Source organism: Sphaerodactylus townsendi, unplaced genomic scaffold (genome assembly GCF_021028975.2).
Source record: "Sphaerodactylus townsendi isolate TG3544 unplaced genomic scaffold, MPM_Stown_v2.3 scaffold_676, whole genome shotgun sequence".
Classification (NCBI taxonomy): Eukaryota; Metazoa; Chordata; class Lepidosauria; order Squamata; family Sphaerodactylidae; genus Sphaerodactylus; species Sphaerodactylus townsendi.
Window position 1 is genome coordinate 1 of NW_025950887.1, and position 12,602 is coordinate 12,602.

A 12,602-nucleotide genomic window follows, 5' to 3' on the forward strand; every position below is an offset into this window, starting at 1 on the left:
TCTTCAGAGGATCCTCTGAAGATGCCAGCCACAGATGCAGGTGAAACGTCAGGAGAAAATGCTACTGGAACACGGCCATACAACCCGGAAACCCCACAACACCCCATCTTTTACATTTTTGACCCTTAGGTTTCTGTAAGATCAATAGTCCCAAAGCAAACAGAATTTCATTCTGCTGATACTGTGCAGCTGCTCAGGAGAAAGGCAGGCTTATAAATATTTTAAATAAATAAATCTAACGATTGAATGCCATTATTGCAATTGAGGCTTCAGCAGTAAGAAGCCAAGCTACGTTGCTTTTTGCCTGTTCAGCCGTCGATAGCAGCGGTGTCTATCCAAATTCGCTTTACTTCCGCTGGTGCCCCTCCATTTAACTCATCTTTCAATTCAGATCACAACGGTGGATGGCTGGGAATATTTCTGCTACTGACCACTCCCACAATGCAGAACGTTCATGTACGTTTGCAATGTCACATGAATTCAGCCAAGAAACACCCATCATCTTGGGGGCATGGTCAGCCAAACTTCTGAGCATCTTACAAAATACCTTTGAACCAGTGGTAGGATTCAAATAATTTAACAACTGGCTGTTTACAAGCACCATTTTAATAACCAGTTCTGCCGAAGTGGTCCGAACCGGCTGAATCCCACCACTGCTTTGAACCCTTGATAATATCCTTTACAACTGACTACAGTACCCCGAATACATTATTTCCAGGCAATGCAGCATGTCAAAACAGCTCAATAAGCTGCAATACAGTGACAATCGCCTTATTGATTTGCCTTAATTGCAGTCAAATCAATTTGAATCTCAAAATGATTTTATGCACCATTAACACTCTGATAGCCCCAGGCTAGCATGATCTCATCAGATCTCAGAAGCTAAGCGGGATTAGCCCTGGCTAGTATTTGGATGGGAGACCTCCAAGGAACAGCAGGTTTGTGATGTGGAGGCAGGCAGTGGCAAACCATTTCCAACTGTCTCTTGCCTCGAAAACCCTACAGGGTCACCAGAGGACCGACCGACCAACAAACCACTTTGCTCCACAGCTTAACCTCTGCTGGAAAAAGAGGACTGGCATAAAGTTTTGGGGACAGTGATTGTGGAAGGGGAAATTTGGGATGAGATTTCACTTAAAATCTATGCTATACCATACCATCTGGTCTCTAAAGCTGCCCTTTTCTCCCGAGTAACTAACCTCTGTAGTCTGGAGACCAACTGTAGTAGTAAGCAGTAGTAAAAGTTTATTGTGTGTGGCCAAATGACATTACAAAACTGGTCTAAATAAAAGGCAGAAAACATAATCAAAATAAGATAAGACACCACTTAGGCCCCTTCCATACATGCAGAATACTGCACTTTCAATCCATTGTCAAAATTGTTTGCAAGTGGATTTTGCAATTCCGCACAGTGAAATTCAGCTGCAAAGTGCATTGAAAATTAGATTGAAAGTGCATTATTCTGCGTAATGCGGAAGGGAGCCTTATGTAATCAGTGGGATCCAAAAATTTTAATAACAGGTTCCGATGTTGGTGGGATTCAAACAGTGGCGCCGCCGCACACACCCACCTCCAGTCCCTATCGGGCAGGGAGGTTGCTTTAGTAACCCCTTCTCGGCACTCAGAAAAAATTAGTAACCACTTCTAGAGAAGTGGTGTGAACTGGTTGGATCCCACCTCTGGCCTTATGTATGTGCGGCAGGGGCCTTTTCTTCCTCAGTCAGAGTGTTAAATTGACCCAAACATTTTGTGACTGTAAAGTTACTTGCAGTTTTCTCACAAAGGAAAAAAAATGGAAGAAAGACTGTTTCTACCACTTACTCCACAAGGTCGAACAGTTTCTTGGGCTCCACAGGAGGAGGGTAGATGACTTCCTCTATGTGCCTCCGGTTACAGTTTGCATAGGCAGTTGAAAGGTGAACGAAGGCCTCCAAGTTCTTCATCTGGTGAGCCAGCACCAAGAGCTGCTGCGTGCCCATGACGTTCAGGAGCAGAGCTTGCCTGGGCAAGGAGACGTGAAATTGCATGAAGAAGGTCAAGTGGTACAAAGCTGAACGCGCCATCCACAATCCAGCTCCCTCCTCTCTACCAAGGATGGTCTGAAACGCTTGCGACAGTCAAGGGATGCATGTCTGGAGAAAAAACACCCCGATAACTTGTGCTTCTGGTTCTTGTCCAAAGAGGATGAGGGAATGGGTCCATGAAATGGGGAAAAAAAACATTGTGGCAGAAATGCACACCTGCCTACTTTGGATCAGAACTGGAAGGCTTCTCTCATCACTTAGAGGAGGTTTCCAAGTTTAGTGGTGGATTGTTTCTCAGCCTTTTGGCTAAGAACAAGCGTGTAGTTTAGTAGTAGACTACAGGCGCTCTGCATGTTTGCAGGTTCCAACATTTCCAGTTGGAAAAAAGGCAGTCAAGGGGACACAGGACACCAGATGAGTTCTGGCTAGCAAGGCACAGAGTGAAACTCCTGGATACCCCACCAATCACTACACTGTTTCAGATTCAAGGAAATCAGATCCAAGTATGTGAATCTTACTCCTTTACATTTACCCGATCTCCCCAATTTATTTAGATTACACTACTTGCTGGACAATCCTGATCCTTCTCTCTGTATGATAGTGGCAGACTTTCTCCTGGAAATTACTAAATGCCAGTAGATTTCCCTCCACTTAACATTTATTTCCTGTACTGTATATGGTTTTTTAAATCAGTTTTTTACTATTGTTGTACTGTTGTCTATGCCAATATTTATTTATTGATTGATTGCTTAAACTTTTATACCGCCCCATCCCCGAAGGGCTCTGCTTGCTAAAGGCTTGCTTGCTAAAAGGCTTGCTTGCTAAAGGCTTGTTTGCTAAAAAAAATAAATAGACTTGCTTGCTAAAAAAAATAAAATAAAACTCCTGGATACTACTGTGTTTCCCTGAAAATAAGACCTGCCCCGAAAATAAGCCCTAGCATGATTTTTCGATATTTTTGGAGGATGCTTGAAATATAAGCCCTACTCCAAAAAAAAGCTCTAGTTACAGATTCCCTGGAACAACCCCCACCCTGTGCCCCTGCCACGCCCTGCCTGCCCGCAGAATGCCTCTGCCACACCCTGGAACGCCCCTGCCCCCTGTACACTGCACCCCTGGGGTGCAAAAAAGTAAGACATCTCCTGAAAATAAGCCCTAATGCACCTTTTGCAGTAAAAATTAACATAAGACCCTGTCTTATTTTCAGGGAAACACGGTACGCTTCAATTAATGCGGCCTGAAATTACGTTTCCCATTTTTGCAGCCACGTCTTTATGCTGGTTCTTGTTCAGCTTGTAATCAGTTGCAATCCTAAGATCCTTTATATATGTCCTACAACCAAAGAAGACAGCCTCCCATCCTAGACATTCTGTGCATCTCATTCTTTTTGTTTACATGCATTTTCCCTTGCTTCATTCTCTTACACACAACACAACCTTTTTATTAGGCATTTAACATTCTCTCAATTTCAGCCCATATTCCCAACCAATTGAGATCCTTTTGCATTTAATTTTTCTTCTTCTGAAGTTTGGCTTTCCTGAACCCAACCCCTACAAGTCTATAGGCACTCCTATTTTCCCTAACTTGTCTTGCATTACTTCTACATGCCTTTTTGTATTTCAATTCACTACTTAATCTTCTAGCCATCCACACTGGATTATTGAGATGTTTCCCATTCATCTTTACTCTGAGCTGCAATTGTACCTTTCGTCACTCCTTTTTGTAGGAGTTTCACCAGTTTGGACTGACATTAGTTGGCCATAGAATCCCCCCCTAGAATTTCTCTGTTTATTAAAACCAGATCTCCTGAAGGTGCCGGTTTGCCTATATTTGCATGTAGCTTTCCACTTGCCCCATAAAGTTCCCTCTACTTTCATTTAATGGACCAAAATTCCTCTACTGGTTAGGATTGTGTCAAGGGTAACCAATCCCCTTCCACTTTCTTAAAGAGAAGGGGGTCAGCAAGACCTGTAAGGAATTCCTTGGACATTCTGTGATCAGTGGAATTTGTCTCAAACAAAAATCAAGGTAGGCAAATCTCCCATTATCATTAATTCTTGCTTTCCTGAAATAACTGTTACCTGCAGAACCCACGTTCTTTCCTTGCTGAGCCACCTGTAGTTTTATTTTCTGACTGTCGGGGGCTGCCTTGGGGAGTTCTGTAGGAAAGCGAGCTACAGTATTTTAAATAAATTACTTTTTTGACCATCTTTTTTAAAAAATATGAAAATCATGACAACGATACTGATCACTTGCTCAGCGTTTCCTTTCCAAAGTAAAATTCTCTTTTGGCCTTGTTAAGAAGCTAGTCCTGTTGACTTTACTTTTGAGTAAACCTGTTTGGCAAGTGCTGCAAGAAACTCAGAAAACAAGGAAGCAGGACCTACTTCAATGGTTCATCAAAACGAACGGTTGCAGCGCAGTGGAAGACGACATTGACTTCGGAAAAGAGCTCCTGAGTATCGTTGGGACTGATAGCCAGATTTGGCTGAGTGAAATCAGCGTTGATGGCTTTAATCTTCTCACAGAAGTTGGGCCACCCTTCTCGGACTCTGTCAAAGACCTGGAAACAAAAAATCTCAGCGATCAAGTAAATGAGGAGGAGACCAGAAAAGAATATGGTAATCAGATGCCGAATGAAATAAGTTCCCTTTTATAACCCCTGATCAGAGATCCTTAACGCATTCTCCAGTGCTGAATTTCTCCTCAAATGTTAGGGTTCTAGATCACCTGAAATATTTGCTAGAATGGAATTCCTAGTGGAATGTGGGTTTTCAGTTAGAACACACACACTCACACTCACACTCACACACACAAAATAACAAACTCCTTTGTGTGCACTGAAAAACTTGGCTTTTAGGGCAGAAGAGTGTTCTACAAGATAAAAAACCAAGACAAAATAGAAAGTTTCTTTGAATGTTAAGCTGCAAAAACAGAATTCTGGCTTTTGGTTAGTTAGGAAACTGTTTCTTTTATTCCAATTCCAAAGCCTTTATTGGCATTATAAATTACAGAGTTAGTAAAAAGGGGCATTTATCTACTGAGACATTAAAACATTAAAATACATTAAAACAACGTTGAACATTCACAACACTCACGCACACATAAAATAATTTAGCCATTACTACTATGTAGGCAATGATTGCGCCTGACCAAATAGTTCCTCAAAAAACTTGCAACATTCTCACATACGAGATCACAGGAACCGTGGAGTAGAAAATTCATAACAGATGGTAGCCTGACATCGTTTGAGCTCTCTATCAATGGACAGATGTACATAGAGCGTAACGACTTGTATATTGGACATTCCTATAGTACATGTTGAACAGTCTCAGCAACGGCCATGTTACATTGACATAACCTGTTCTCATATGGAGTGTTATTATATCTGCCAAGAGTCATAGCGTTGGGCAGAGCGTTAAAACGAGCCAAAGTGTACGCTCTGCGTTGTTTGGGATTGCACAGAATGTACAGATAGTTGGCACAATGGTCTGATCGGACCATTCCCAAGGCCTGTGGAGAGCAGCTTTCCCCCCCCTCCTGCACCATTTCCAGTTTCTCTCTTTCAACTAAAACAGATTTAATTTCATTATGAATTCTGATGGCAGAATTGTGTTTGTTATCAGGGGGACAGAAGGCAGCATAGCATGAGCTGATCTGGCCAGATCTTGGAAGGCGTTTGCTAAGATCTGGGGGTTGGTGAGTAGTAGTCCCCACAAAGGGCCTGCGTTAGTATATGTTTACATTGCACTGATGCCAGCCTTCCCCAAATGTACTGGCTTCTGATAAAAAAATCAAGGGTCAGAAGGAAACCTTTAAAAAAATGCTTACTCGTCTTCCCATTCAGCCCCGTTGGCCTAATTTTCCATAGCAGTGTTTCTTTATCTGGACAGCCAAAGGAACTGGCAAATGTACACAGTTTAGAAAGATTTACCGCAGCTACAAAAATAGTTCAGAAGGGGCTGGCATGATCTCTTTGGTCTATTCCTGGCGGGAAGGGCTTATCAAGCATATCCCAGTTCTGCTTATTGCTGATTAATCTGTCCTCCTGGTCAGGTTTCCCGGATCTTAGCAAATGCCTGAAAAAGTTGCCTTTAAAATTGCTATTTCAGCAACTTCTTCCCCCCAGTTTGCGGTGGCCTTTCGGCAACCGCAAAAGCGAACCTGTCACCAATTACATTTTTGAAAAATCCGTTCCAAATATAAGGGTGCGTGGCTCATTTTGTCGGTTCCAATTCCATGCACAAAATCCCTGAACTATGCAATGCGTATAAAAGCAGCGAGGCCAAACTTCCCCTCGGCTTGAACAATAATTAGGCCACCAACCGAAAAGCATCATCAGTGAATGCTCAGAAAAAAAAGGATCTTTTCCCCCCTGAGTTCCAAATTGGCTTGTGTTTTCCTTTCACTTCATGTTCTTCTACAGCTATTTGGAAACTCCAGTGCAAAGAATGGGGTTTTAACATTTGTTTTGTTGCTCCATTTATAATTTGGGTAGACTTTCTGCATCATTTATCGCGGCTTTAGTCAGCATGCCAAATTTTGGACCATGAAGGAAGGGTCTGCCCCTCCCCCCCCCATAACAACACTTGTAATCTGCATTTTGTAAATGCCACACATACTGAAAGGACAATCTGAAAATGGCCATACTGAGCGCTTGACTCAAGACTCAGAAGCCGGGATTCATGACTCCGACTACACAGTCGCTGTAAAAAAAAATCACTTCATTTCAGCAGTTTATAAACATGCCCTAATACAGAAGTTGCTTAGTGGAGTTCCTCGAAGATGAATGCAAAAAGTTAAGGTTTAGCTCTCAAACTAAATCAGAAGCGGAGGGCCGTTTTCAAAAGCAAGGAGTGTAAAGGATTCAATGGTGTTGGTGGTGAAGTAACCTTGAGTGCATTCCACAGCCCGGGCGATGGGCCAGATGCATCGGCGGAGACTTTATCTTTGCGCGGGAGATGAAGACTCCGTTCCCATGGGAAGCAGGAAGGGGGGATGGGGTGAATGGTGTTATAACCTGTGCTTCTGGCGGGAAGTGCCATTCCTGCCACTGCGTGTACTTGAGCTTTCTAAGATGTCTTAATAAATGGACTTTTACTCCCAAAAAGCCTTTTGTATTTCTGGGCTTTCCTATGGAATTCCCTTAGTTATTGTGGGCAGGAATCCTAATTCATCTATATTCCTGTGTAGTGAGACTGGCCTCTTGTCTATATGCGATGGAGAGGTTGAATGTTACTTCTCGCGAGAATGTGCGGTAGCCCCTGTGCCAAGAGGGCTCCGACCTTTCCCTTCTGGATCTGGAGGAACGCCGGCAGGAGAAGCGGGCCCCTGCGCATTGGTGGCTCTTTCCTCGTCCTCGGGACATTATCAACACGAGAGTCTAGCTCCTTTACTCACGTTGGAACGAGGGACGTGACGCATGCGACCATGGGACTTCCATGAGTGGTTTGGGGCGCTGTCTATGGATCAGAGCGCCTGTGGACTCCGGATCTCTACCCGTTTTCGTGTGTGGATTTACCAAACCTCAGATGCAACTCCTGTCATGGAGGAGACGTAGCTTCTGGACCACCTTTCATCGCGGCAACCTATAGGAATCCATTGAACGCATTCCTGGACTTCCGTATTTTGGTGATGCTCCTGCAAAAAAAGGGAACCACCGTGGCACAGCACTGGGAGCTCCTTCCGCCTCCAAAGGACACCGGGACTAAACCTGGAATTGGGAGGGTATCTCGTGGTCGCCTCCTAATCGGACTCCCCTAATCCCTGCCTAGCGACCGCACTCTGAGGGTGGTGCTCCTCGGGGAGCCACCGGTGGCTACGGTGTCTCCTGGGATGTCTCAGCTTCCGAGACGCACGAAGAAGTCTCAAGAGAAAGCCTGCATTCCCAGCTGGACGGTTCCCTCTCCCGCTCGAGAGAGGACTGGGATGAGTGGGAAGTGGAAGGCGACATGCGAGTAGGATGCCCAAGCGGCATGGAAACTGCGTGAATGCCAGCTATGGGAGGAGGAACGGGCACAGTTGCAGGCAAGAGCGCGAAAACCTGCAGAGGGGACCGGGAACAGCAATACGAAAGAAGTCCAGCTTGAGCTGGACCGCGCCAAAGCCGCGCTCCAGCGCCTGTGTGCCCAGAATCTTTCAGTCCATGATAAAGTCCTGGAACATTCCAGACTGGATTTACAACGTAAGCAGCGTTCAGGCTCTGCGCACGCAAAGCGAGCTCACTGAAGTCTCCTTAAACGGGGACGTAACTGGCTAAAGTGGAACGAGAAAAAGCTGCTTTGCATCGCGCACTGTGGGATGCATTGGACTTCAGCAAGGAGAGGGAGCTGGCTCTGCGTTAGAGAGGGAACTAAGGAGGCAGCAGACCAAGGAAGCCCCAAGCTTGGAATCTATGCTGTTACTGATCAGGCGGTGCCAGGGGGGCCACGTACCTGGGTCCTGCCACTCAAACGCATTAGCGTACCCGGCCAGCGCCCCCGATTCCGCCTCCGTACACAACAGCGCTGGCTCTGCCCAACCTGCTCAACCTGCGCAAGACCACCTCCCCAGCAGGCTTGCCAGAGCGATCGACCGGGGCTACTAACCGCCCTCGATACTCAGCCCGTTTTGATGGGACTGCTTCCAAACGTTCCCTACTTCATCTTTGGCAACTCCAATGCCCACTTGGGAAGACTATGATGATTTAGGTACTGGTCTGAGCGCCTTGAAAAAATCACGTGGGACATCGGCTCAGTCCCTGGATGGGGCAGCAAGCCGACTGGTTCGTGACTCTTTTGGATTTGCAGGATGAGGACTCCTCGCACAGTGCCCGCATTCCTCCAAGTTTCCTTAAGAGCGCGCTTTCAAAGATCCAGGCGCCGAGAATGTGAAGGCTATGGTCGCATCCATCAAAACCATCCAGCAAGGCAACTTACGCCCGTTTGCAGAATTTGCCCGGGAATTCTAGGTGCGGCGGCTGCCTGGGGCACTTTCCCCTGAGTGGCTTCTGAAGCGCATGAAATCTGCGAATACTTCTCGGATGCTGTGGACGGCAAGCTGCGTGAACAAGCGGTGTTTTTAATTCGGGTTCCTCATTACTATTGCAGATTGGATCCAGTTGGGGTCCCAAGTGGCATCTGCTTGGATATTACTGGCTGGCTTCGTCAAGGGAGGCCATATTACGCCTCCTAAAACCACTCACTTATTGCCTATACCAAGCTCAAAGCTTCCAGCCGCCCCTACCGTAAAACCACCTTCCTGAACGCCGTCGCCCGACTTGGATTGTGTGTCTTTTACTCATGAGGGCCAGGTCATCTAGCGCCAACTGTCCCAAGAAACAAAACCAACTGCTCCAGCCTCCACGCACTCACTGACTGCCAAACCACCACGCAATAGTCAGGGCCGCCTCCCACTGGCTCGTCTAAAGCGTGTGACTGAAGGCATAATCCAGAGGAGGGGGAAGCAGCTGCTTTGCCTTTCTTCAGCCCCCCCATGGACATGTGGCCCGACTCCTAATTTGACCAGCGGTGAGTGAAGGCAGCACTCCCCATTACTTGTTCAAGCATTTCTTGGCCAACCCCGCTAAACACACTCGCATTATACGCCTTTCGGCCCTTGTGCCGGATTCCGGCTGCTCCCACTGCTTTTTCTATCTTGCGTGGCCCCATAGGTGGCAAGAGGAGCTTAGGTCTAGACTGAATTCCCCTGGCTAAGTTTTCCCATACCATTCACCCAAATGGACGGCAGCCCCCTCGGGAACGTAAGGCGACCGGCCCAGGTACAAAACACACAGCCGGTTCTCCTCCGTTGCGCCGAAACCATTGGGAGAAAATTGGATTTTTATTTTGAAGCGCCAGTGGCTTCGACACTCCATAGTTCTTTGGGCATGCCTTGGATTTAATTTGTTACATGAACCAAAGTTCATTTGGAAAGAAAGGATCCTAGAATCCATCACTGAGCCCTCCCTGCGGTGAACCACATTGAATTGGGAAGAAAACCCAACGGTCTCCTGACACACACCCCTCCTGGCTTCCTCAGTGATTGCTCCCGATTCTATTGGCATCCCACCTGCATATCATGATCTAGCCAGAGTTTTTCAGGAGCAGGAATGCTGATCAGTTGCCACCCCACTGTGAGACATTACACTGGACTGCTAAAATTGTCATACAACCAGAGGGCACAACTACCCAAGGGTAGAATCTACTCGCATGAGTCCCAATGAGGAGAAGGAACTTCGTGCCTTCTTAGACAGAAGAACCTTGCTCGCGGGTTCATACGGCGGAGCTACACTTTCAAACACACACACGCTGGCTCCTGGCTTTGTTTGTCAAAAAGAAAGATGGATCTTATACTTGTATTTGCATACAGGATTATCGAGGTCTCTAATGCTGTGTCATTCCTGTCCAATAAATATCCTTTTCATGGCCTTTGATCAAGGACCTTTTAGATGCACTCGCAAAAGGACGCATTTTTACTAAATTGGACTTGAGAGTAGTTTACTTGCTAGAGTCAGGAATCTGGTTGGCTGATAAGGAACAATCTGACTGTGGCGCTTTAAATAATACAAAAAGCTCTTGGATAGTTTGAATATTTAATAATGCTATTCTGCTAAGTGGGGCCCCCGGAGCTTTCATGGCTCTTATCAACGGGTTCTCCCATGATTTCACTGTACAAGGGAGTTGTTGCATACTTAGATGACGCTGAATTTACCTACAAACTATAGAAGAGCATGAAACATTGGTCCGAGAGGTACTTGAAACGCTTTGTTTTGACAACCCTCTCTACAAACTCTCCAAATGCTGTTTTCATCAGACTCCCATTGATCATTTAATACCTGATCTCAGCCTTTGCAGGGCTTTAAAATGGATCCTGCATAAAATTGACGCAGTCCTCCAAATGGCCTGCCCCTACTAAACTGAAAGAAAACTCCAGCCGCTTCTTTATTTTGCTAATTTAATCGTGATTTTATAATTCCCACCTATTGAACTGACTCTCCCTCTAAGCAGACCCTCCTTACGCACTTGGCGTAAAGATCCACTGTCCCACAAGCCCGGGGGCCCCCTTTCCTGGTCTGAGGAATGCCTCTCTCAACCATTAAAAATCTGCATCTACCCACTGAACTCCCATCCTAAAGCACCTCTGACCTAGATCCTCCTGCCAGTGGTTCACGTGGACGTACCGGATAAAGCACTTGGGGTATTCTGTTTGCAGATGAATAAAGATGGTAGACTGGTTCCGCAGGCCATTTGTCTAAAAAATTCCCTGGCGCCGAACCTCCAACTGGACTGTGTGGGAGATAAAGAGACTCATGCTATCAAAGCAGCACTCTCCACTCATGCCACCACTGGCTGGAGGGGGCCAAGCACCCCTCTCAAGCTCTGGCCTGGACTCATAAAAACCTGGCAGCTCTTTCCACCCCCCTCAAGATGTCCGCAAAACAACTTCGTTGGGCCGATTTCTTTTCTCGTTTCTCTTTTACAGTCCATTTTTTCCCTGGGAAAACCAACAAACTGGCTGACGCGCTCTCGCGCCTACCCGGGGAGGGGGGTGGGGCTGCCTTACGAGACATTCCACGCACTGTTCTTTCCCCCTCCCAGTTGGGGTTGGCTGTCACCCGATCTCAAACGTCCGCTTCTCCTCCACCCCCCGTTCCCAGTCTCGTCTCTCCTTTCCTGCGGGAACTGGAGGAGGCGGGGCTGCACGAGCCTCCAGCGGCCGAAGGAGACTCCCAATTGCGTTTGGAGAATGGAGTTTGGCGGAGGGGGGAATGTTGGTACGTGCCTCCCCCCCTCCGCAAGCAGGTTCTTGAAGCTTGCCACGATGCCCGTTCGGCTGGACATTTTGGCTTTTTGAAAACTCTGCATTTAGCCCGCCGGCAGTTCTGGTGGCGCGCAATGCGCAAAGACATTGAGGCATACATTAAAGGCTGCTCGGTTTGTGCAGAAGCCAAAACCATCCCGGGAAAGCCCCATGGACTATTGAAGCCTCTCCCGGTAGCCTCCCGCCCTTGGGAAGTCATCTCCATGGATTTTATTACAGATTTGCCCGAAAGTCATGGCAACACGGTTTTATGGGTGGTGGTAGACTTATTCTCTAAGCAAGCCCATTTTATTCCATGTGCTTCCATCCCCTCCGCTCCTAAGTTGGCACGGCTGTTTATTCAACATGTTTACCGTCTCCATTCCGCCCCCGTTAAGGTGGTCTCCGACCGCGGCCCCCAATTCATCTCAAAGTTCTGGAAAGCGTTTTTGGGGTTGTTGGGGGCCGCCCCGGCCGTCGCCGCCCCCTACCACGTTCAAAGTGACGGTGAGACGGAGAGAACGAACAGAACCCTAGAGCAGTATTTACGTTGTTACACCAACTACCACCAAGACAATTGGTGCGAGCTTATTCCGTTTGCGGAGTACGCCTACAACAATGCGGTTCATAGTAGTACAAAGAAAACCCCCTTTGAAATTGTGTCTGGTCGCTCCTTCCCGCCGTTGCCACAACTACCCGCGACAGCTTTGGACCCTCCAGAGTTTCAACAATGGATTTCATCCCTAGCCGAGGGGTGGAAATCGGTCCAGACCGCCTTACAACAGGCTAAGGACTCCC

The 12,602-nt window shown here is 46.9% G+C and overlaps 1 protein-coding gene across 1 annotated transcript; it reads right to left on the bottom strand.

Annotated features, from left to right (window-relative positions):
* Nucleotides 1-1,821: 1,821 nt before the first annotated feature.
* On the bottom strand, nt 1,822-7,448 carry LOC125425521 (fatty acyl-CoA reductase 1-like; the record flags this gene model as incomplete). The annotated part of the gene is made up of 3 exons (XM_048483114.1): nt 7,425-7,448; nt 4,412-4,587; nt 1,822-2,001 (listed from the first exon to the last, which is right to left on the bottom strand). Coding segments are annotated over exons 1-3 (380 nt in total), but the record flags the coding sequence as incomplete, so codon positions are not given.
* Nucleotides 7,449-12,602: the final 5,154 nt, after the last annotated feature.